At 43.2% G+C, this 25,618-nt stretch overlaps 1 protein-coding gene across 3 annotated transcripts in view; it reads left to right on the top strand.

The window, feature by feature from the left end:
* The first annotated feature begins 8,247 nt into the window (after nt 1–8,247).
* The window catches only part of TRIM24 (tripartite motif containing 24), a 75,737-nt gene continuing 58,366 nt past the window's right edge, over nt 8,248–25,618 (top strand). For 2 of the 3 annotated variants that reach the window (XM_054988920.1, XM_054988921.1), the window contains exon 1: nt 8,415–8,824. In XM_054988920.1, the coding sequence (XP_054844895.1) occupies nt 8,500–8,824 (325 nt within the window). In that variant the 5' untranslated portion in view covers nt 8,415–8,499. Of the gene's footprint in view, nt 8,825–25,618 lie in introns of all 3 variants that reach the window. The other variant, XM_054988922.1, reaches the window with a different exon arrangement.

Here is a 25,618-nt window from a genome sequence, read left to right on the forward strand (position 1 = left end):
CTGACCCTCTCTGGTCTAAAGCCAGGCTCCAACTCTCTTTCACTCTCTTGTTTACTCTCCAACTCCAACTGACAGCTTCCCCAACATTCCATCCCCAACTGCCATTTCAGGCTAGCCACATGGTGGCGGGGGGGGGGGGGGGAGGGGGAAGGAAACATGTCATTCATTGCTGATGATGTGTGCAGGGAAAGCAGCTCTACACTTGCTTTGAGAAGAGGTTTACTTGGGGACTCTATAGGGACTAGAAGTGGTTATCATCTCTGTTAGACTTCAGGTTTCAGCTTTTGGGCCTGAATGAGAAATGTGTACCTGACTGTTGGTGATCTCAGTCATGGTGATATGGGCAGTAACCCAGGGTTTGGGGACAGAAAGAAGTCAGAACTGATGGAAAGAACTAAAACAGCTGAGCCAAAAGGCCAAGAGATATCAATGAAATATTTCTAATCTAAATCAAACGTATAAAAAGCATAGTTTTAAAGTAATCTAACTACACAAGTTTAGCAGGAACAAAGCATTCTGACTGCCACAGGAAAAATCCCACCTGTATCGATATTGTGTTTGAAGGTCTGATGATTAACATAATCTGAAGATTTAATATCTAAAGTATTCTGATGTTAATAAATCAAGTTAGTTGGGATTTAAAGGAATTGGTTTGGTCTGCAGCAAGTCAGTCCCCTAAATAGTCATTAAATCTTCATTTAAGTAGTAAATTTTTGGACAGCCTTGGACCAAGTTCAAAGGCCCAGGAACAGAGGTGACAAAGCACTCACAAGTAGACATGAGCACAAACGAACCCCCCCCCGAACACCCTGTTCGTCGTTTGGTGCCATCCACGAACAACGAACATGGACGAACATGAAGTGTTCCTAGACATGTTCGTTGTTCATTGTTCGTGGGGGCCAGAACCACCCCACCCACAACCCTCCCCACTTAGCCCCCCCTCCCCTCAAACCCACTTACCTGGTCCTTTAAAGATCCCTTTAAACTATCAGCTGGCAGGCGGCAGGGGGGGATTCCCCCCTGCTTCCTGCCAGCTGAAAGTTTAAAGGGCCCTGTCCTGACAAAAACAGCAGTTTCTGCTGGCAGCTAGTTTGAGGGGTTACAAAAGTGACCTTCCCAATGTCCAATACTCCCCAAATTTGCAGGGGATATAGTCCTTGCTGTCCTCTGAAGACCCCCCAAGTTTCAGAGAGATTGCACCCTGGGAAAGGCATGATCTACGGGTTTCCCCTTTGGCTGTCATCTTCTCTTCACAGTGGCAAAAACTCTCTCTCTGCTGGAAGTACTTTGAAAGGTTAAAGCCAGAAGGCAAGCCAGAAGGAGTTCAGACAGAGTTCAGTCCCTTCCTCCCTCCAGTTGCCAAGGGGATTGATTGCAGCAGGTGCCAGACTATCTGGCTTGCCGAAGGGCTGCCAAAGGCAACGAATGAGGCTTGCAATGACCACCTGTTCATTTTGGATGGGGCCTCACGAACAGCTTGTTCGAGAACAGCAGATTGGGCTGTTCCTTGGTTTTTTCTGTTCGTAATGCTGTTGGTGCCCATGTCTACTTACAAGCAGGGAGTGGAAGAGTGTGAGTGCAGGCATCAGAGGAGATGTGTGGGTTGGGAGTCAGCAGGAGTGTATCCCACCAGAAGTCAGGGGCCTTGGCATCTGCACCACCTCACCATGTGCTGATGTGGGTCCTGAATGATACTTTAGGAGAGGGAATCATATGTGGCATGGCCTGACAACATTTAATGATTCATGCAAGAGGGAAAGATAATCCAGGATTTGGCCAGGGGTGGAATTCTTAGAATGTTAATGATTAATAGGGAGCCAAAGAAAAGGGCAACATGACCCATTAAAAATAGGACACTGGTTGAGGAGAATCCATTTGAAATTTGCATGTTTTCCTGTATTGCTGAATAGCTGTGCGAAGAGTTCTTGTCAATTTCGATATGTCTTTACTAGAAATCCAGAACTGGTTGTATAACAAATTTGGCCAAGATGATTGTTTGTGATGTTTGTCAAGTGAGCTCCTGGTACAAAGGGGAGGATACCTTGAAAAGGGTATAAAAGTAGGAGCAGGGCTCCGAAGTGGTGGGGAGAAGGCCTCTGGCCGCTCTCTCTGTTCTTTTCCAGGTCATCCTCTACCTCCTCTTCTGAAATCAGTCTAAAGAATGCTGGTGTAAAATCTCTCAGCCTGATTGTTTCAATTAGATGAGAAGTGGCAAATTCATTCTATTGTTATATTGCTGGCGAGATTGTTATAATCTGATATTGTAAAGAGTTAGCACTAAGGTAAAATGTGTTAGAGTTTATTGTGTTTCATGTGTTGGGGACTAGTTTTCTTGGTGAAGGAACTAGTAGAGAACTTATTTTTTTGGATTTTTAAAAAAGAAATTATCCTCTTATGTTAAATAAGAAGTTGGAATAAAGAAATGAACCTTGTTGCCTGAAAAGAAGGAAACAGAAAGATGAGGAAGTGAGAGTTGCCAAGAGGAAGGAAAGTAGAAACACTGTGAGGGGGATACAGGGGAAAGTGAGGTCCCCCCTCTCCCAAGTCCTTGCAAGTTTCCCACCATACAACTAGGCCTGGCCCAGCGGCTGGCACCACACAATTGGGCCATAGCTTTCTCAGGCAGCAACTGATGTGAAAGTGAAAGAGAGAAAGCATAAAGGGAAGGAGAGAAGGAAGCAAAAAAGGGGGGGGAGGTTATGGAGTCATTTAGGGAACAGAAAGAATAGTGGGGGGGGGGTAGGGAACATGAGATACCCCTTACAAGTTCTTGTGGGTGCCCTGCTTGTGTCAACTTCATGAAACAATTAATGCATTGGACAAAGTTCCCTCTTGTTCAAGAAGGCTTATGCCAAAATACATGTGTTAGTTTTCAAGATGCCACAAGACTCTTTGTTAGTAGTAGGTACAGCAAAAAAGTAAGATATTGGCGCTTCCATTCCAAGCCAAAATCTGTTGGGAGCTTTCAGCCACAGAAACAATGCATTGCTAGTGAAATCCGGGCTAGAATGTAGAAGTCAATTTTAAATCAAATGTACATTCTGCCCAAAGGTTTTTACATTAGAATTACAGATGAAGTAAACTGGGTGGGGGAGAAATCAATTTCAGAGTCACTTATGAAAATAGCCAGAGTATTCCCGCAGTTTGCAGCATTGTAGCCACCACATGTCAGTTTACCGTGGTGACTTGTGCCTGTATGAAAATGTGCAGTTGGAAATGGGCTACAAATTGCTCATGTCTTACAATAGCTTCTTAACCCCCTCTCCCCACCCCTGGAAATTTCCCCTACTCTTTGTCTTTTGAATTACAATGATATACAGAAGAAGAAACACGTAGCAGCATGGAATGGAATGGAAAACCATCATTATATACTATATTATATACATTATAATATAATGTAATATATATAATTTAATAAGGCGTATACACTATATATTATAAGATATTACCTCCAGCTCTAAGCTCCAACTGTGTTGCTAGTTCTCAGCAAAGCGGGACAGTGTACTGCAACACAATCTGAACCGTATCATTAGGGCACAGAAGTAATTAATGTGCAGCATAGTGTAGCAGATAGAATCTTGCACTGGATGTTGCAAGATATAAATTCAAATTCCCTGTCACTTGGGAAGCCACAGATGTGCTTAGACTGTGGGATGAGGTTGTGGCTCAGTGATAATGTATCTGCTTTGCATGCAGAAGGTCCCAGGTTCAATCCCCCACATCTTCCATTAAATCTGCACCAGGTAGTAGGTGATGCGAAATATTTCTACCAGACTGGAGAGTGTATTGCCGATGGGGGATGATTGTTTTCCGCTAAGGGATGCAAAGGCAATAAACACACAAATGGTGAAGGGAAATAGACAGATTTTATTGAAAATCTCTCTGGTGATTTACAGAAAGAAAATCAACAAGTTATAACAAGAGAATAATTCTTAAGCCCCTGTACTGCTGTTGGGAACTCCAGAATGACAATGGGTGGACCCTTTTTCTGGCCAACTGCACAGCATGGTTTCAGCCTGCACTTGAGGTTCGCTGTTGGGGTGGTCCCGTGGAATTTATACACTATTTGGGATACACAGTTTCACCTGTGTGTGTATTTTCCCATAACTGACCTTGGAGGGGAGTAATACATCCCAAGGCAAACTGATAAGCAGTGATATGTGGTGGGTGTCCAACATAGATAGTGATGCTGTTCTCCATATACTTCCCTACCAGATGCATAAGTTTAACGTATAAACAAACCACTCCGAAGTGTAATAGCAAGAACATTTATATTACATTCTTTTAAAAAAATGTTTTTATTGAGACTATTCACATACAATCCAGAGGAGTTAGCCGTGTTAGTCTGTAGTAGCAAAAATAGAAAAGAGTCCAGTAGCACCTTTAAGACTAACCAATTTTATTGTAGCATAAGCTTTCGAGAATCACAGTTCTCTTCTTCAGATGCATCTGACGAAGAGAACTGCGATTCTCAAAAGCTTATGCTGCAGTAAAGTTGGTTAGTCTTAAAGGTGCTACTGGACTCTTTTCTATTTTCACATACAATAGTTATAAAGATACTTATGAAAAAGAACATGCATCAAAACAAACTTTACTATATTAACTTTTTTACTATATTAACTATATACATAGAACCCAATTTTCTAACATTGATGATGTTTTGTTTCTTTTTGTTTTCTTAAATTTTTAATTATATTGATTTTGACAGTGTGATACCTTCACATTTGTTTGGTTTTATGAGTTGAGAATTATTTGGTATAGCTGGTTTGGAGTTTGCACTTCATTTTTGGTGACATAGTCAAAAAAAGGTAACCATTTGTAATAGAATATTGCTTATTTTACGATGTATGTTAGATTGTTGTAGACTGTCTGCTATTTTTTCCATGATAAAATGGTCCCATAATTTTGAGAACCATTGGTCTATTGATGGAGGTGTTTGTTTATTCCAATGTGAGGCTATCACTGTTTTTGCTGCTACTGACAAACTGGCTGTAAGATTGTGTCTTATCATAGGGATATTGAGATTTTGCCATTTCATTACATTCTCGATTTTTAATTTTTGGGTGTTCAATATTTCTCCACGTTCACTTGTCTCTCTTTGTACTTGGGTACTTCTTTTGTTGACATCTTGGAAGGGTAACCTTTTTTTCTTTTCTTTTTAACGCTGGGTCATAATTGCTGAGCGGTATGAGGAATTCTAAAAAACATTCCCATGGCCTTGTGGGCCATTCAGTATATTTGTAATTTCAGTGGTACTTCCCCTAAAAGCTAATTCTCCTTTCCCAATTAGTTTAATAAGTTCATTTCCAATAGTTGCCCATCGCTTTTAATTTCATCTCTTCTCCATTGTTCTATACCTTTGTGCTTTGAATGTGAGGCTTTGCACAGTAATTATAATGACTGCTATACTTGTATTCATGAATTAGGTGGCAAACATGCTTCCCAACTCTTCATACCATCCCAACAGTATGGATGGTATGAAAGCCAAAGCAATTGAGGTCCATCTCTTCTTGGAAAAACATTTTCTAGAGGAAAGTTGAAGACAAACATGGCCATTTTCACACTGCTTACCGATTGTGCAAAACTCCCGGAACGACACACCTTCCTGTCACGATTTCTCGTCATAACTCCGGTTATTGCAGGAAATAGTGCCAGGAAGGCACGTCATTCTGGGAGTTTTGCACAATCGGGTAAGCAGTATGAAAATGGCCCATCTTCAGGGGGCTGATTTGTATGAGAACTGAATTTTTTTCTTTTTGCTTCACAGAAATATCAACTTATTCTTCTTAGAAATCTCAGTTCCAATGTTTGGCCTCTCTTTTTGTTTTCTTCCAATGCACGTGTACTAGGATGCACTTTGAGACGTGGTCTCAAAGCTTTTAGGTCATCTTGTGCTCCTTCTGCTAATGTCTGTGACACAGAATGATCACTTTCAAGGCCAGCAGGACTGACCAATAAATAGGTCAGTAAACTTTGAAGTTTTTCCTGCTTCCAACTTCAGAAGTTTTTACTTCTTCTCACTTGGTTTTTCTGTTTTCCTTCCATGTCATATACAAGAAATAACTAGATTTAGAGGCAGACACGAAAAATATAGAGAAAGGAGTATCTTTCACAGCACAGCCAAGGCATAAAGGCAGCTAAGAAAAATGACAGAGAACGACTAGGATGTAGTTCCTTCTAAATGACTATAGGAATGCATTCATTTTCTGAAGGACCATTGGAAATTATCAAGCATCTGCTCTTGTTAGTAGTATAAGAATATTAGTTTAATAAAAGAGCTTATACTCTTTTATTAAATCCCGAACTCTCTGTAAGAACTAGCTTATGAAATATAAAAGAAAAATAAAACAGCAAGTAACAGCAAAACAGCATTCAATACAGAGGATGTATTGAAGTTAATAATAAAATATCAACTAAAACCACAACATAAACATTACAATATAAAACTCATAAAAGCAACCAAATATAAAACTGTCCTTTCAGAAGCCGAAACCCTAAAACCAAGCAAACGTGTGAGTAGTGAAACAAATTAATAAAATTCCAGTACTGTTAGAAACTGAAATACGCATTCTTTCCCCTAAAATTGAAGCTACTTTGTATTAGAACCAATCAAAAGGACAAAAAACAGTGTATAAGCTTTTGAGTTCTCGAGAACTCTTCATCAGGCTTGATGTGAGAGATGAGAGATGTTTCAGGCTACGATTTCAAGGTCTTATGCTAGTTAATTAATAGCAGGGTCTGGAATGTACCACCACCTCCCTTTTCAACTTCCAGTCTGTTGGAGGGTCCTAGAGAACAGGAAAGCTTACGCACTGTTTTGTGTAATTTTGATTGGTCCTAATAAAAGATATGATGTTTTTGTTTTGGGATTTTTCTTGGACCAGTGCAGCTACCTACAGCCTCATTCCTCCTAGATTCTTTTCTTTTACATGGCAGCTTCTCCTTCAGAGATCTGAATATTCCCCCATTCATAGTCAAGATTTTTATTTTATTTATTTTATTTATGTCATTTATAGTCCGCCTTTCTCACAGAGACTCAAGGCGGATTACATAGTGTGAGATCCGTACAATCAGTAGCAAGGACAAGGGTAGGCATTTCCATACAGTGTCAAGAACATTTCCATAAAAGATGTCATAGGGTAGATGAATACAAATTTATAGAGACATAGTATTAGCAAGGATCCACTAGAGGGTTGAAGGATTGCTGAAACAGAACATAATCCATTCTAGGATTGACATCAGACATGAAACACAAGCTGTGTATGTATTGTCGAAGGCTTTCACGGCTGGAGAACGACGGTTGTGGGTTTTCCAGGCTGTATTGCCGTGGTCTTGGCATTGTAGTTCCTGACGTTTCGCCAGCAGCTGTGGCTGGCATCTTCAGAGGTGTAGCACCAAAAGACAAGAGATCTCTCAGTGTCACAGCTGCTGGTGAAACGTCAGGAACTACAATGTCAAGACCACGGCAATACAGCCTGGAAAACCCACAACAACCACAAGCTGTGTATATTCCTGAATGTAAAGGGGCAATGGGGCTTTCTGAACTCTTGCACAGATACTGTGCAAAACAGTTTCCTTATGTATTGCTAAAGGCAGCTTGCCCTGCTGTGTTTAGAGACGGCTGGGGGAGCATTTCACTCCAGGGTTGTCATTCTACTCCCCGGGACTGTCATTTGAGCCAGAGGCAGAGACCATGCTCGACCCATTCCCTGGTTTCCTTTGGATCCGTTCCGCATTTTATTTGCACCATCGCAGCACTTCAGAGTATTCCAACGCAGCCCATCTAAGACAATCAGCAGTCGCTGTTCTCGGTCTATCCAGTGGGCCCTCTGGCTGCTCCCATTGTTTCCAATGGGCATTTCTGTCATTGGTTTTTAGTACACCCGCCCAGGCTTTAATGGAACTGTCCCCTCGGCTGCAAGGAAGCCTCCGAATGCCTCCCGAGGTTGAGAAGCGGGCGTGAGGGAGGCTTCAGTTTATTAGCGAATAGGCACTTGCCAAGGCGCAGCAGCCCAGTTGCCAGGCAGGGGGCCAACGTAGCCGTGCAGGCCATGGCCTTGGCACAAGCGGGCGCCCGCCTCCTGCTGCCGCTGCTACGGCGCAGCGCACCAGCGCGCCCAGCAGCAGAGCTCAACGCCTATGCTCGGCCCCTCCCCGCGCGCCTCTAGTCCCACCCTCGCGGCCGCGGGACCCGCTCGCAGCCGGGGAGGTGGGCTCTGTGCGAGCGAGACTGCCCGGAGACCGGACTTCGCGGACCGGAGCCTGCCAGCCGGCCGCCTCCCCGCCAATCCTCGCCCAGGCCGGCCCTCAGCCCGTCGCGCTCCTGGCGCGGCCAGCCCCTTCGCCTTGCCGAGCGCTGCCGCCGAGCCTGGCCGGCCCCCTGGCTTTGCGGCGGGGCCAAGGGAGCGCCCCGGGCCGTGGCTGCCTCCCTCCTCAGCCAGCCACGGGGGAGGGGGCGCCGCTGTTCATGCCCAGCCTGGCCGCGCCGGTCCCGTCGCCATGGGTGGGGAGAACGAGGCGGAGAGCCGACAAGGCCCCGCGGAGCGGACCAACGGCGAGGCGCCGCTCAACCTGTTGGACACTTGCGGCGTGTGCGGGCAGCACATCCAGAGCAGGCAGCCCAAGCTGCTGCCCTGCCTCCATTCGCTCTGCAGGCGCTGCCTGCCCGCACCGCACCGCTACCTCATGCTGCCCCCGCCCGCCGCGCCCGCCTCGCCCGGCGGCGGCCCCAAAGACTCCCCCCTGCCGCCGCCGCCGCCGCTCCTCCAGCCGGCCCCGTCCTCGCCCGGCTCCGCGCCGCCCTCGCCGCTGCACTGCAACCCGGGTAAGTCGCTGCCGGCTGGTCGGGCAATGCGAAACTGGAGTCCCTGGCCGGGAGCGCTCGACAAAGGGAAGGTCCCGGGCCGAAGCGCGCCTGGGAGAGGTTCTTTGTCAGGGGAGCCCGTTGGGGAGGGGAAGCGTGCGGGGAAGGGTCGCCCTTTGTCCCTCTCGCAGCAGGACGGAGGTGGCCGGTTCAGCAGGCGCTGCAAGAAGCCCGCCGTATAGGAGGCGCTGGGTGGACTTCCAAAAACTGACCAGGGGGCCATTGCGGGTCAGGACCGTGGAGGGGAATTGTTGGCGAACAGCCGAGAAGATATTCCAGGCTGCCCGGCCACAGGCACGCTCTCCTGGGCAGTAGCCTCATTGATCACGGTGGGGCTGCCTGGCGAGTAAACCAGCATATGAGGCTGGGCTGTGTGGCCTGAGCTCCTGGGAGCAATTCATCAGATCCAGAACGTGTGGAAGGGGGAGGTTGTGGGTTACAGAGACGCCAGCCCAGATGCAACAGGGAAAGGGAATAGGTAGCCCCAAAGAAAAGAGTGCTCGGGCGATGTCTAGATGTCTCTACCACCGTAAAGCAAGAGCCGGGTCCAATAGCACGTTAGAGAACAACTAGATTTCTGATAGTCAAAGCTCCCTTCAAAAGCTCATACCCTGGGAATCTAGTAGGTCTTTAAGCTGCTATTGGACCCGGATCTTGTTCTTTGACTGCAGACCAACACGGCTTCCCACCTGAAACTATCTTGTAGGAGCGTAAAACTCTCAAGTGGGAAAAGGAAGTCTTTCCAAGAGCTGGGACTGATGCTGCTGTATAAAGAACCTGTGGGACTTGAAAATATTGAATGTTGTGATCCTCGCTGTTGCAAGGAAACGGCGAATGACCGCGACACCCATTGTTTACGCAAGGCATCCTTGTGTTAGAATAAGTGTGAGGCAGGAAGTCCCAGGGAATGTTTGGTCTGAGAGCCACAGATCCTTAATGACTCTTGGTCAAGCTGTTTGTCTTAATTGTCTTCTGGCCCATGCTATTATCTGCAGTACAGGCACTACCTCTGAAGATGCTGGGACCACTAGATCAGTATTCCAAAAGAAAAATGAGAACTGTGGTGTCTTGTAGTCTGTTCCTCTGTTATATTCTAAGGGATTCCTGGAGCAAAAGGCCAGTGTGTTGCATTTGGTGAGATACACTAAGGAACCTCACTCGCAGGCTTTCTTAAATACTTTTAGAGGACGCTTCTTTGTCTCTATTGAGAAAGTTCTCAGTTTCTTCCACATTGGTGTCTTCTAGCTTTCCCAACTGAGTGCCACTGTTAAAAAATGCTGAGGAGTAGATGGGTTGCATTGTTCTTTGTGACAGCCAAGTTTGTGGCTGCTTGGTGGGGAAAACAGACAGAAGTCTGTGGGCTTAAGGAAAATGCTGAAGTGGTGTATATTTTTTGCTCTTTTAGTTTCTCTGTTTTTAATTTCTTTCACTGAGTGTACATATTTACGTTCTTTTCCATGGTAGGTAAAGGTAGTCCCCTGTGCAAGCGCCCAGTCATTACTGACCCATGGGGGGACGTTGCCTCATGATGTTTTCTTGGCAGACTTTTAACGGGGTGGTTTGCCATGGCCTTCCCCAGTCACCTACACTTTTACCCCCAGGAAACTGGGTACTCATTTTACCAACCTTGGAAGGATGGAAGGCTGAGTCAGCCTTGAGCCGGCTACCTTTTCCATGGTAGATGTAACCTAAAATGGTTTTTAAAGAGAATCCTGTGGTATCATTTATGAGAAGGAATAGTCTTGAATTCTTGTAACCAATTACAGTAAAGTCACTTCTTCAGGTGGACAAATCCAGATTTGAAGAGTGGAGATGCACTCTCCTTTAATACTTTTGAGCCCCTCAGAATGAGTCCAAAATGATTGGGCTAAAATGCATATTATGTGTATATATCTGAAAGAAGTTACTGTGTCCATGTTATACTCCCAGTATTTGCAATACCCTCTGAGACTCTTAAGTTAGTTATTAGGCAGTTTTATGCACACAACATAATTTTCAAGTGTAATGCCTCTTTCTTTTCAAAATTGCTTTTAAAATTCTACCAGTAACATATGTTCCTTTTTTTGTCCTTAGTGAAATGGAAGTCATTCAGTCTCTGATGCAACATCTCTTCAATATCATAGCTATGTAGAAGCAGTGTAGGCTCTCTGCCACTATGGTAACATTACCTCCCATTCTTCTCTTTTCTAGTCCTAAGATGCCTCAGTAGCTTTCAGACATTTTTCTAAGCTACTTATATATCTTGACTGAGACTGTCTTGGGTACCTATATTTAGTGATCCTTGAAAAACATGCTGATTTTTTGGTAGATATTAAAACATATTTATTTGTTTATTTGTTTGTTTATTCATTCTACACACCTTTCTCACTGAGACTCAAGGCAGATTTTATAGTGTAAGTCAATATGATCTACAGCTGGGACATCCAACAAACAAAGCAATAGGGTGTGGCTAGCAGAAAATTTGAAAACGAGCAGAAATCTGATGCAGAGCTAAAACAGTGCTGAAACAAAGCATAAGCATGCCATGTTAAATGATGCAGAAATTACCTAATAGGAGAATTCTTACAGCAACAGACATTACACAGTAGTATAGTCTACTCATAGTTTGTGGAAAGCGAAAGAGTTTCTCTGCTGCTATCGCCACTGCTTTATAGGTCTTCCAGTGGGATCTACAGCATGCTTTATCAGATATAGTGTTGAGTTTTCTGCTGGAATCTTTCTAGATCTCTTCCAGCCCTTTCTAGATTACTCAGCAAGTTTGGTTTCTTTTGATGTCTTGTTCCTTTGACTTCTCACTTTTCTACAGATGCCTGGCATATATGTGTGCATTATGTGCCATTGAGGCACTTTAGCTTATGGTGACACTATGAATAATGATCTCCAAAACGTCCTATCACAGGTCTTGCAAACTTAAGGCCATGACTTCCTTTGAGTCAATCTATCTGCTGTTGGGTCTTCCTCTTTTCCTACTGCCCTCCATCTTTCCTAGCATTATTGTCTTTTCCAATTAGTCTTGACTTCTTATGATGTGACCAAAATATGATAAGCCTCAGTTTAGTCATTTTAGCTTCTAGGGAAAATTCTGGCTTGATTTGATCTAGAATCCATTTATTTACAGGGATACACACTAAAAAAATGATATTATTCAGATTCTAGTATCTGGAATGCCATATATATTCAGTATTACCAATATTTGGATCCAAAAATACCAATATAGTATTCAGATCCAGGTTTTATTCAGAATGCCAAATATATTCAGTTCCATTATTACCTATGAGAGAAATTTTTCAGGAGGGCTGGAGGAGCCATTTTCCAAGCAAACTGCACTAAAATCTGAAGGAACCTATTCCTGCATGTCCATTAAAAAACTCCCAATTTTAAAGAGAATTGGACCAAATGGCCTAATTCTGCAGGCCTCTGACCCCAGCCACTCTCCATTGTTTCCTGTGGGGGGGGGGGAATCCAAGGGATTCTCCAGTACACAGAAAGCCTTAGCCATACATACAACAACAACCAATGACCAAAAGCCTCCCAATCCAAACAGAACCAACAAAGCCCAACAGAACCAACACCAAACCAGAGAATTCCATCAGAACTAATGTGAAAGCAGAGAGTCCCAGCAGAACCAAACTGAAGCAATGGACACTGTTACGAGTCCAACAGAATCAATGTCACTCAAAGATTCCAGGCAGAACCCAGGTTCAATGGAAGCCCAACAGGATCAACATCAAACTAGAGAATCCCAGCATCCAACCTAGCAAGGCAGTTAATACCAAGGAAGCAGCCAGACCTGGCAATGGCATATGGCAAGCAAACAACGCTGAAATAAACACACAGTAAAGCTTCCTGCCTTCCCCCTCCTCCTGTTGCGTGGAAAGCCTGGAAAGTCTGCGGGGGGGGGGGGGGACAAGCTACTGCAATCTTTAAAATAAGATTCCCAGATATTCCCGAATCTATTGGGATCCTTCTGGAATGTAAATAAAGGTTTATCTGAAAATACCCAAATAAGACAGATATGTCTTGATATACTTAAATAATATCAAGTAGATATTTTTCAGATATATTTTCAGCTCAAGAATACCAAATTACATGCCCCTACTTATTTGTCTTCTTGACTGTCCATGGTATCCATAAAACTCCTGTTGAATACTGCATTTCAGATTAATCAATTTTCTTCTTGTCAGCTTTCTTCTTTGTCCAATTTGTTTGTTCTTGAGCCAATGGGGGTTCAGATTTAGGAGTCAAAAGATGTTGAGATGTCATAAACAGTTGGGATGGAGGCAAACCAGCTGATGCAATGATTGCAGAAAAATAACTGCTATTTCATAGGTCTTCCAATAGACTTTGTAGCATACTTTATCTGATTCAGCATGAGTTTTCTGCCAATGTCTTTCTAGACATCTTCCAGCCCTCTTTAGATTACCTAGCTCTGCTTGAACCATGGGGCTGGCTTCTGCTGCAAGGGTGGGAGAAGTTGGCAAGGAGCAATCTTGTGATAGCTTCAAGGAGTTTCATGTTCCATGCTTCTGCCACCACTTTAACAGAGCCTGTGTTTGGAATTCTAAAATCTCCCAAAGCATTTTGGAATCCAGAAGGATCCATGAGCCTTCGTGGGCAGACCATTTTAGCTGGGCCTCTCATTTTGTGGGATGTCAGGGCCATATTCACCCTTGACTTCATCAAGTAATGGTCCATCAGATGTTGAAGTCACCCAGAGCTGCCAGTCTAGGTATCTCCAGCACCAAGTCTGAGAGCGTCTCTGCCAGCTCAGAGAGGGTGTTTACAGGGGAACTATGTGGCCAATAGACTAGCAGAATATCCAGTCTATCCTTAGTCAATCTATAGTTTGCTATAGTTTGAATCCAGCTTGTACAGGCAGCATTTCTTGTTCCATATATGGTAAGTTTTTGTTGTAAAATTTTGAGCATCACTTTACTTGCATGTGAAATTAATGTGATGGTCTGATAGTTGCTGCAGTCTTTGATGTCTCCTTTTATCTTTTTGGAATTGCAGTATAGATTGAACATTTTCAGCCTGTGGGCCATTGCTTTGTTTTCCATATTTGTTGGTATATTTTTGACTAAGTCTCTGTAGCTTGTAGTAGCTCTATTAATATCTCATCTACTCCTGGTGATTTGTTTCTCCCAACTGCTTTGAGTGCAGCTTTCAGTTCACTTTCTAACATTGCTCATTCTTCATCAAAAGATTCTTCTTTGAAGGTACTTGTCATCCTTTCATGTCTTCTGTATAGTTCATTAGTGTATTATTTCCATCTTTTCTTTATTTTGTCTTGATCAGATAATATATTTCTGTGCTGATCTTTCAGCATCTTTATCCGAGGTTTGAATTTCCCTTTGATTTCTTGGCTCTTGTGAAAAAGGTCTCTTCTTTTTTTGTTGTTTTCTTCTGTATCTTTGCACAGCTTATTATAATAGGTCTCTTTGTCACTGTGTGCAAGTCACTGAAAAGCTGCATTCAGAATTCTGATTCTATTTCTGCCACCTTTTATTTTTGCTTCTCATATGGCATAATTAATATAATAATAAATGTAGCAGTGCGTTAGTGTATCTATAGTGCATTGAATTTCATAAGCAAAAACTGAATGGATCCCTGCTCCTAAGGCAAAGAATTGGAGGGGAAGGCAAGTAAAGACAATGGTAGGAAAGGATGAAAGAGAACAGATGCTGCTGTGTGCATTTCTTATGCAGCTGGAAAGGACTTTAGTTGCGCTGTGTCTGGATTCACTTTTTGTAGTTTAAGTCACATTGCGCAGTAATTTCCTGCTTGGCCATATTCTGTTTGCTGTATGACACTTGTCAATTATCTATAGACTGTTCTTATATCCCTTCCACAAATCACAACTGTTTCTCAGTATGTGGTATATCGTGCTGACTCAACTGAGTTCTGACACACTATTATGAGAACATTTAAGAAAATACAGTCATACTTATTAGGGATCCCAACGCCAAGGTGGTGTCAGGAATTCAGGAATTATAACTGGTCTCCAGACTACAGAGATCAGGTCCCATGGAGGGAATGGAAAGTTCAAATTGTGGATTTGATGACATAACATCCCCTCTGCCATTCCCAAGCCCCAACCCAAATTCCCCAGAAATTTGCCAAACTGGAGTTGGCAACCCTACTGCTCATCTTAAGATCCATTTCCAATCACCAGTCTGAGGTGATGCAGGAATTAGAGGTCCCCATCTGCTGTATATGGCCACTTTTACTCAGAAGCTTTTAACCATCTTTCTTGTTTCATTCTTTGTCTTTCTGCTGCAAGTTGACTAACACAACATTGTCATTGTGTAGTATCTCGAAGAGGGAAATGCATTCTTCCAAAGTAATAGATGTGTATCAGTACTGACTAGTATGCAGGCAGACACAGTTAGCTTGTACTTAAGGGTGATTTGAGGCATTCATATGCATCATTTAGAAACCTCGTGTCCAGGTCCGGTGGCCCAGCCCCTCCTGGACTTACCTTCTCAGTGAGCTGGGAGGCAGCCAGAAGGCCCCAGGCAGGCTGTGACGAGCCCAACACCCAGCAAGGAAACCATGGAGGCCACTGGAGCAGTGTGGCTTGGCCTGGAGCCGCTGAGGGTCGCCGCTGCCCTGATACCGCTGGGAGTGGCAGGGGCCAGCCAGAGCTGCCTGATGCTGCCATGGCCGGGATGGGGCTGGCCAACACCACCCGACCCCAGGCCCTTGCGGTAGGTACAGGGGTGTGAGGGTGAGGCGAGGCTGCCTGAATGCAGGCTGCCGTGCCAGGGCCTACCGCAGCAGGCCTAGCTGAGGAAGCAGATCCTGGGGCAACCCCACCCCACTGCTACGTGGAGGAAGGGGGGGTGGGGAGGAACAGAGAGGGGCCCAGGCAACACTGGGCCAAGTGGAGGGGTGTGGACCAGCCAGCCCTGTCCTGCAGTGGAACTTTAGAAGCTGGGGCAGGGCAGGTGGTGGTGGCTGGCTGCAAGAATGCCTGGACAGGCCAGGACAACCATCCATCAGGAAGGGGGAAGAGGGAGGCAACCAGACAGGGTGAAGCCTGGGGGAGGGGGCAGGAGGGAAGATGGGGATGGCTGGTGAGGAGGAGCTGGGAGCAAGTACGAAGGACAGAGAGAGTGGAGAAACTGACCCCAGTGGAGGGAGAGAGGGTGCAAGGGTGCTGTAAACCCTCCTCCTCACTCCAATTCTGAGGACTACCCCTAACCCCTCCTGACCCAGGGGCCAAACTGGAGGACCCTCCCCACTCAGGCTCCGATGCCACTGGCCTGGGATCTGACACCTGAATGTATAAATTTCCCATGATAATCACATCTCACTGAGAGAATATTCATATTTATTTATAAAGTTTATACTTTGCCTGCCTAGAGCTGAAACGTGTTTACAGCAGATTAAACAATGATCATAAACACAACAAAGAAACTGCAGATAAAATGAAATCAACAACTGTCCATAAAAGCAGTGTGATGCAGTAGTTTCAGTGTCAGACTAGGATCTGGGAGACCCCATTTAGAGACTCACTCTGTTGTAGAAGCTTGCGGAGTGACCTTTGGCCACTCACACACTCTCAGTCTAACCTACCTGTGATGGACGGTTTCATCCACCCTCCACCCTCCAGGAGCCTCAGCCAATCACTTTCAAATGTTGGATTGGAATGCTGGGGGTGGGGGAGGAGTTTGGCCATTTAACTGCCTGCCAACTGGCAGGGTTGAGGGGCGTTGCATTTTGGTGGGAGAAGGGTGTCATGGATATGACCAGAAATATAGAGGAATATTTGTTGGACATGACCAAAAAGGTTATAGAGACTGTTGTTGCATACAGAAACAAAGCTAGCCCAACTCCTCAACTAAATATACCAAAAAGGGAGTTTAGAGACCTAAAAAAGAATGGCCTTGGAGGAGGCAGGGTACAAAGAGGTAACAAGATTATATGGCCTTGTGTAGATTAGAAGCTATCTAACCCATATCAGTAGATACTATCTCTTGAGGCCCAGGTGCAGAAGCATCTGTGAATGGCAAGAATGTCCCAGCTTCACAGAAAAGAAGATATAGTTAGCTCAAAGATTGGTGGGAGGCCAAAATATATCCACATGTATGAGAAATTTGTAATCATTATTTTGAAATAGACGTTGTTAAGATAAAAAGAAATAAGAATGTACTAATAGTTTTTATATGTAAATAACCTTGCGTGGTGTTTGAAGTTAAAAGATAAATAGTTAGCCACGAATGTGTGTCCTTATCAAGTGAGACAGGTAGTTCTTGTTGGGAGATTATTAAAGTAATCCCTCTGATCTGCCTTAACCAGATCAGAGAATCCTGGATTTCAGAAATCCCCGATTTTTTTGAATTTGAATTTCCAGGATGTGGGTGGGTGTGGGTGTGTGGGTGTGTGCATGTTTGCGTCCACCTTCTAGTTCCTTGCTCAAAGAACCAATTTTATTTACTATGAAGAAGTAGGCAGAAGAAGTAAAGGAAGAATAAACAGTTTTATCTTTCAGTTTAGAAAAGTAACATTTCTGGATAACACCTACACATAATAGTAAAATAGTAAAATGGGAACAGGTTAAATGGACCCTTCTCTTGTAGTAAAAAAACTGCAATCCCCTCCCCATGTGTGGTTGCATGTATACTGTGTGTATAATGTGCCCAGGGAGGAGGGAAAGTGATGGAAAGCATGTGGGGAAAGGGGGTAGTGGAGGAGTTGGCCTGATGTTGTAGGAAGGGGATCAAAAAGCTATGCTATGCTATGAAATTGACAAACCTATAGAGGGAGAAGGGAGTTGCAAAGAAAGGGGTTAATGTTGCCATGTTTATGCAGGGTGGCACAGGGATAGTGTGGAAGGAATCCTGAGTGGAGCTCAAAGAGGAGGATTGGGCTAAAGGAGAATAGAAACAGTTTAATGGGAGGGAGCAAATTAGGGAGCTGTAGAGAGGGAAGCAACAAGCAGCAGAAGCAACCTCAAAGCCCAAGAAGAACCAGTGAGATGTTGGGAGTAGCCTTCTGGATCCACTAGCCTAATCTGAAGGACTTGACTTTTTGGTTGTGTGTTTGGAAAGGGGGTGACAATGGCAGCCTAAGGGGGTCATGAGATGATTTTTTTCTTGTTTATTAAATCAAGATAAGAGGCACCATTGTGTTATGAGTTAAGAGGGGATGTCTCCAGAGTATTTGAGAGAGGTTTCAGTGGTCAGAAGAACTGGTCATTCTGAGCCATAATGTGAGAATAATTGGTCATTTTATAGAGATGATCGGGGGGGGGGGGGAGGTCACAAGTCTGTCTTGACATGACTTTGAGATCTGAGGCAATCATTTATGGTGCCCTCAGGGACTTTGCCTTGGAGTTTTAACTTCAGCTAGAAAATATGGAGTCTCACCATGCTGACTTTTTGCATATATATAGTATTGCACAGAGGTGCGTTCTTGCTAGCAGTGTACATCATGGTTGAATCAGGAGGTAAATCTTGGTCATGTAAGAAAACCTTGCATTTTGAGCAGCAGAAATCTTGATTGATTGTGGAATTATGCCTCTTCGACTTCATTATGCACAATCAATCTTGGTCAACACAGAAACAATCCAAACCTGTTATTTTTTGCTGAATGCCATTATTATGTTGGTAAGTTGTAGGATGAAACGTGCAGCCCTAGCTGGCTTTGTGTTAGTGAGTCACAAATCCAAGAGTGTGTGCATGTGTGCAGGGCGAGGTCTGCTCTCGTAGAATTTTTAAATAGGCTTTCACAGATATAAAAGAGAATTTGCTAGTATACTGGCTGTTATCTAGGAAGAGCTGTGGAAGAAGATGCTCACCAGTTTAGATAATTCATAAAAATATTGGGACCCTCTGTTGGAAGGAGAAAATGGCTTATCATGCTATTTCATTGTCATAACTTTCCTAACATCCATTGGAATGAACAGTTCAAATTCAATATTTCACATTCCTTAATATCTAAATTGGTGATGTTTTGAATTTTGACTCTAACGTTTTTAATATGTAAAGGTACATTTCATCCGTAGCGCGACAGTGGAGAAAGACTTGAGATGAATTAAACAAGACACGGGCCAGAGATCATTTGAAAGCATACTCTGTGTTGATGATGGTGGCAAAGAAACCATAGTTCTCTACCACCATTGCATCTTCACCGTACAGAACTGGGGAATTCTTCCGAGTGGTCAGGGCCTGTTGGGTTCGGGACTATGGGAGATGGGGAACTGCTGTGGAGCCCTCTGTGATCATTTTGCTAAGCACTTTGCAGATAAAATCTCTTGCATCCAACTTGGGCTCTACAGTAGCAGTGACCGGCTTGAATAGTCCCAGGGTGCTGATTTAACCAGTTGTGTAGGATATCTTTCAGCTTGTCTGAGGATGTTGTCTGGAATCTTGGAAGTTCGAGACCTACCATCTGCTTATACAACTGTCACCCCTCCTAGTTGTTTAAATTTGAGGGGGTGGGGCTCCCAGACCGGGTCCAGGAGATAGTAAATGCCTCATGCGAGAGGGGATGGTTGCCCCTGCCTTGAAGCAGGCGCTTGTGCATTCTAAAGAAACCTACTCTGAACCCTGGAAAGATAAAAAACTGTCATTCAGTTTCAAGTGTACGCGCTTGAGCAAGGTGACTGAACGAATGGTGGCTGGCCAACTTCATGGATTCCTGAATGAAGTGATTTATCTGTCTCTGTCATTATCTTCTGCCAATGAGTGAAGACTTCTATGCTTTGCTTGATGTACCCCCAGTAAACTCTTACTGGCCCTCCTCCTGTTGTGTTTGTATGTCTGTATGAATTGTATTGTGTTGTTAAATATTTGTATATACATTTTAAATGCTGTTTCAAGGTTCTAATGCCTTGATGTTCACCACCCTGGGGACCCTATTTGGGTGGAGAGGTGACATATAAATGTTTTAAATAAATAAAATATGTAAAAATATTAAAGAGTAAGAGGGCATGGGAACAATTCATGAGTGGTTATAATGCATATCAGTAGGGAAGGGTTTTTTTTAAAGATGTTTTGTTTGTTTTAGGGAAGTCATTTTTCTGCTGAATGTGTTTAATTTGGCAAGAAGCTCAAATGAGCCTGTAACCATTGGTCTCACTTTTTCATGTGTAAGGTAAGTTTATTGTTTGTGGCCAAAGGCTCGCAGGGATGAGGCTTATCTATGAAGTTCCTGTGGGGAACTGGTGCAAAGTTGGAAGTTAGGAAAAATAGGAGTATATTTTGAATTTATCCTTTTTATATTCCCAACTCCTTTTAGCATTAAATAGAAAATTGAACATAAACTTTGATTAGGCTGATGCACACATTGTACTTTAGGGATATAGATCGTGTCATGATAAACCGTTTTTTGAATTTGGAAACTATCATCTGATTGCATTAGGGATTACAAATAAGTCAAATAGTGAGTCACAAAACCATGAGTGTGTGTGTGTAGGGGGGTCTGCTGTATTCCATGCTCCAGTAGAATTTTAAATAGGCTTTCACAGATAAAAAAAAGAGTGTGCTAGTATGCTGACTGTTACCTAGGAAGAGCTGTGGAAGACGACACTCACCCAATAAGATAATTAAAAAAATATTGGGACCCTCTGCTGGAGGGAGAAGATGGCTTATTGTGCTATTTAATTGTCACCACTTTCCTCACATCCGTTGGAATGAACAGTTCAAATTCAGTATTTCAAATTCCTTAATATCTAAATGGGTGACATTTTGAATCTTGGCTCTCAAATTTTTAATTTGTAAAGGCATATTGCATACTATAGTGGTAGTAATATAGGGGTCCCCAACTTTGTTGAGCCTGTGGACACCTATGGAATTCTGACACCCCATGGTGGGCTGAACTGTAAAATGGCTGCTGCAGGAGGCAAATCAAACCACCAAAAGGCTGCTGTAGGAAGAAGAGCCAACTGAAAAGTGCTGAGGAGTGATATTCTGCATAACTCTAATAAATAGTAACTCTTCAACATTTCAAGCAGAATTTCTCTTTAGCAGAATGCCTTTTAAAATGAACATATTATTTTAAAATATTTTCTCACATATACACAGCTTACCTTCAGTCATGCGGTGAAGATCCCTATGCTGTGGTGGCACTTGCTGCGAAAGCAACAGTTTAAAAATCTGCACAGCCAATCAGAAGCCCTGCTGGGCAAATCCCCATCTGGTCTCACCTACTTTCCAAAAAACACTTTGTGAGCGTCAGGAAAGGTGTTGGCGGGCACCATGACATCCACAAATACAACACTGGAGACCCTGCATTATTAAGTTGCCACGCTTACATATTTTTGTCCTTATATCCATTCAGATTTTTCCTTTGTTTACTTTTCTGTAATAATCTACAATATATCCCCTGTTCTGCTTGGTCTGTTTCCTTTTCACCTTGGCCTTTCTCCCCTTTTTAAAAAATTCTGCTTTCTAGACATAAGACACTTCTATTCCCTCACTCTCTGTAAATATTTACAAAATATTTATATAATTTTCTATTGGTTGTAGTTGACATATTTTCTTAATCATGCAATGTCTGTTTTAGGAATGTTCTTGCTTTCCAAAGTCCATGGCTGAATCCACATTACCTCAGCGCGTCCCGGTGTTGCACTAGATGTTCGCTAAACACCCAGAAGTATAGCGTCTTTCTAGCGCGATTCAGAAATCACGCTTGAAAGACGCTATACTTCCAGGTGTTTAGCAAACATTTAGTGCAACACCGGGATGTGCGGAGGTAATGTGGATTCAGCCCTTGTTTTGTTTATACACTTTAGCAGGTTGACTTTTAACTGTGTTTAATGTCTTCTGTCTTGACTTGATAGTTCTGTTGCAATACCAGATGTGCTCATATTCTGTATGTTTGAACTACCAAGTGTAGATTTGTAGAAGCGCAAAGTTCAGTTTACCTACTTGAAGGTAACAGAAAACTATGGTGAGAGTGAAAGTCACTAACTTATTCAATCAGCAGGGAAAGGAGGGAGGATTATAAGCAAACGGGGTCATTCTCAAATCATAGTTTGCTCTTATATCAGAACTATCCTGAAACAAACTGGAAGGTTTTCATTATCACAGTCATTTATGTATGTATTTATGTAACCTCTGTTTAGTTATGGGAACAACTTTGTTTATTATGCTTTGCTAGATTGCCTGTTGTTTTTACTCGTTTCTTTTTAAAGGCATATTTATACAAAGTATCCTTTTGTTTCTGTTCATTGTGTTAGCCTTTTACGTTGTTGTTAGTTTTGTTTGACAGTATACTTTCAAATAGTTTTTTGAAGTAACCCCCCCCCCTTCACCCAAAAGACACCTTCATGTCATTCTTTTATTGGACAAGTATTCCTGCATAGTTGAAGTTAAGTGGAATACTTTCCCCTTTCTTACTACCTTTGCTTTATATGCTTCAACTTTTGTGGTAAGGTAAGAATCTTATAGTTGCTGTTTTTATGCATTTTTTCCTTTTAGTATTTTACTGACTTCCTCAATGTGTGCTGATCTTTTTCTATTTAAGTACTGCTGTCATCACTTTTTTCCCTGCGCAGATTTTTTGGCACCCTTTTTCATATTTCTTTTTACTTGCCTGCAGTTTCTCTTATGTTTAAATGATTACTGCTGTCCAGAGTTGATCACAAGATGGCTCGGTCGCTTGACATTGAAATTTCAGTGGTGGACTCAGGGAGCATGGCCAATATCAATTTCCCTGTCATTGAAGGTTTTGTGGAACTCATGAACCCCATTTATGAGAAACCAGCATCAATACATGCCACAGTCAAGAAGTCTGAAGGGCTGTACAAAATGAGGGAGGTCATCTGTTCATTTCTATTTAGTCATCTTTGGTGACTGAAGAAATGCGGACAAGACAACAGGGATACACTTGGTACCTACTGATAAAGAAAGTAGAAAACTGAACACCCTTGGCAGAAAGCTCTACTTTTCATCTGCCCTCAACATTAAGATCGCAAATTATACTGCGATCATGGGGGCCTATCAGATCTTCCTATGGAACTGAATGTCCACCTTTGTTGGGAAACTGCCCAAAGACCAAAAAGTGCTAGGTAAGGTGATACTGGAAGGAGCCTTAAAGCTGTCCAAACAGCAAATTAATGCAGAACAGAATACACTGGACACGTCTGCCAGGTCTCTGGTGTCATCTTTAGTACTTAGGAGGCACTCTTGGTTATAAACAATTGCGCTACCACTAGAGATGAGAGCCAAGATAGAAGACCTACCATTTGAGGGGCAAACACTATTCTCTTCCAAAACAGATGACTACTTTTCACAGAAGAAAAAAGAACAGGAGTTAAATATTAACGTTCCCAAATTGAGAACCATTCGTTATGCCCTGCTTTCGCAGATAATCGTGAAACAGAAAAGAGTACAGGTGCTGACTGACAACTGTACCACTATGTTTTATTTAAACAAGCAGGGAGGCGCCATGTTCAGAATACTTTGCGAAGAAGCAATACTTATTTGGGAATGGGCAACAAAATGGGAAACAACTCTTCAGGCTGTACACATATCAGGCACTACAAATGTAGTGGCAGACAAATTGAGCAGACTCAACACAGAGAATCATGAGTGGTCACTAAAGGACACATATTTAGAATACGTGTTCCGGGAATGGGGACACCCAGATATAGATCTGTTTGTGAAAGAAGGAAACCAGAAAGCACCAAAGTTTTGCTCAAGTGGGGGCATAGATCAGAATTCCCTAGGGAACACATTCCAACTTTTTTGGAAGGAACACCTCTTCTATGCCTTTCCTCCTATTCCCCTAACTACCAGGACAATCAGCAAAATACAGAAAGACAAGTCAAACATAATCATAGTAACACCCTACTGGCCCAGACAACTTTGGTTCCAACACATGATGCACCTCTCTCAGGGCTCACTGTTTCCCTTCCAATCAGAACCAGACCTTCTCAGCGACAAAGGAGTATGGTATCACGACCTACACAGACTGAAGCTGACAGCTTGGCAGATAACAGGACAGGGAGACTCTCAGACAGAGTAGCAGAGATCTTCCTTAATTCTAGAAGGGACAATACCAGAAAATCCTGTGGCTTTAAGTGGGACAGATTTAGCACATGAGCTAAACAAAAGGTGTTAGACCCATTGACTGTCCATTATGACAAGTGTTAGAATTTTTACTAACCCTCAAGGACGAAGGCTTCTCTAACTCATTGATCAAGGTCTATTTAGCTGCCATATCAGCCCTTCACCCTAGAATTGATGGAAAAGCAGTCTTTTCACATCACATCTGTAAGTCTTTCCTTAGAGGTTTACAAAATCTGTTCCCACCTGTCAAGAAAATTGTACCACAATGGTCCTTACAGTTGATACTAGCAAGACTTATGTTACCTCCCTTCAAACCTATGGCTAGCTGTGCCTTGAAATACTTATTGTTAAAAGTATCTTTCCTAGTGGCCATTACGTTCACAAGACAGGTGAGTGAGTTAGTGGCTCTCAGGTCAGACACACTCTTTCTTAAGATACATCAGGGTAGAGTAGTACTACGAACTTGTACCAAATTTAGACTAAAAATTTCAAGTCAGTTTCATTTATCTCAAGACATAGTACTTCCAGTGTTTTTACCCACACCTATCACAGACTCAGAGAGAGGCTTACACATGCTTGATATACGTAGAGTGATTTTATTTTACTTAGATCACACAACACCCTTCAGAAAGGACAAACAACTCTTCATCTGTTATGTTGGCCCTAGAAAAGGGAAAGCAGCCACAGCACAATCCATAGTGAGATTGTGCTGACATGCTACATAACAGCACACTTGCCTTGTCCTTTGGAGGCGAAAGCACATTGACGAGATCCCAGGCGTCATCAGCTGCTTGGATGAGAGGAGTGTCCATCTGTGACATCTGTAAGGCAGCAACATGGTCCTCTTTGGATACATTCGTGAAGCACTATGCCCTGGATTTGATGGAGAGAAAAGAATCAGCAGTAGGACAAGCAGTACTCCATTCACTCTTCCAATAAAGATCATACCCATCTCCAGGGTAAGAAGCTTGTAAGTCTCCCATGTGGGACTTGACAAGAAGACAGACAATGAAAACAGAGTTGCACTTACCATAACTGTTGTTCATTGACACCTTCTGTGCTAGCACACATACCCTCCCTCCTGCCCCATTGTGCCTGTTGATTACTTACCTTGGGCTAGCGACTCAGGAGAACTGAGAGTAAGGGGGCCCTGCCTCCCAGCGGCATGCTAGGCAGGAAACGCCACAAATGTGCACTGTGGAGACATGCACCCCATAGTGGACTTCAGCTTTAAAGAACTTTGCTGATTGGCAGGCCTGCACATGCGCAGTCCCATGTGTGCCTGCACAGAAGACATCATTGAACAACAATCACAGTAAGTGCTATTCTGTTTTTTCATAATTAAAAAAAATGTTATTGAAAGAAATGCACATTGAATTAGTTCTAGCCAAGCAGCATACAATGTGGAGCAAGATAAGCAAAACTACTTGACATCTGTAGCACCTACAGTGAGTGAAGAACCCTGAGACAGTGTTGAGTCTGTTGATGAATCCTAATAGAGCAATTTTGTGTTGGATTCTCCCTGTGAAATTATTCGGCAGGAGCACAGTAACTTTAGATCTGCAACAGTATGTCTTGGAAGATGAAAACCTTCCCTAACTTGTTTCTGAAGATAGTGTGGGAAATGGATTCAATGAAAGAGATTTTATGTGACTTTATGTGCCTTCTATCACTGTTATGCACTTTTACTATTCTCAGGAGCTAATGTAGTATTTGTAACACAACTTGCAAG

This window comes from Eublepharis macularius, chromosome 9 (genome assembly GCF_028583425.1).
Source record: "Eublepharis macularius isolate TG4126 chromosome 9, MPM_Emac_v1.0, whole genome shotgun sequence".
NCBI lineage: Eukaryota > Metazoa > Chordata > Lepidosauria > Squamata > Eublepharidae > Eublepharis > Eublepharis macularius.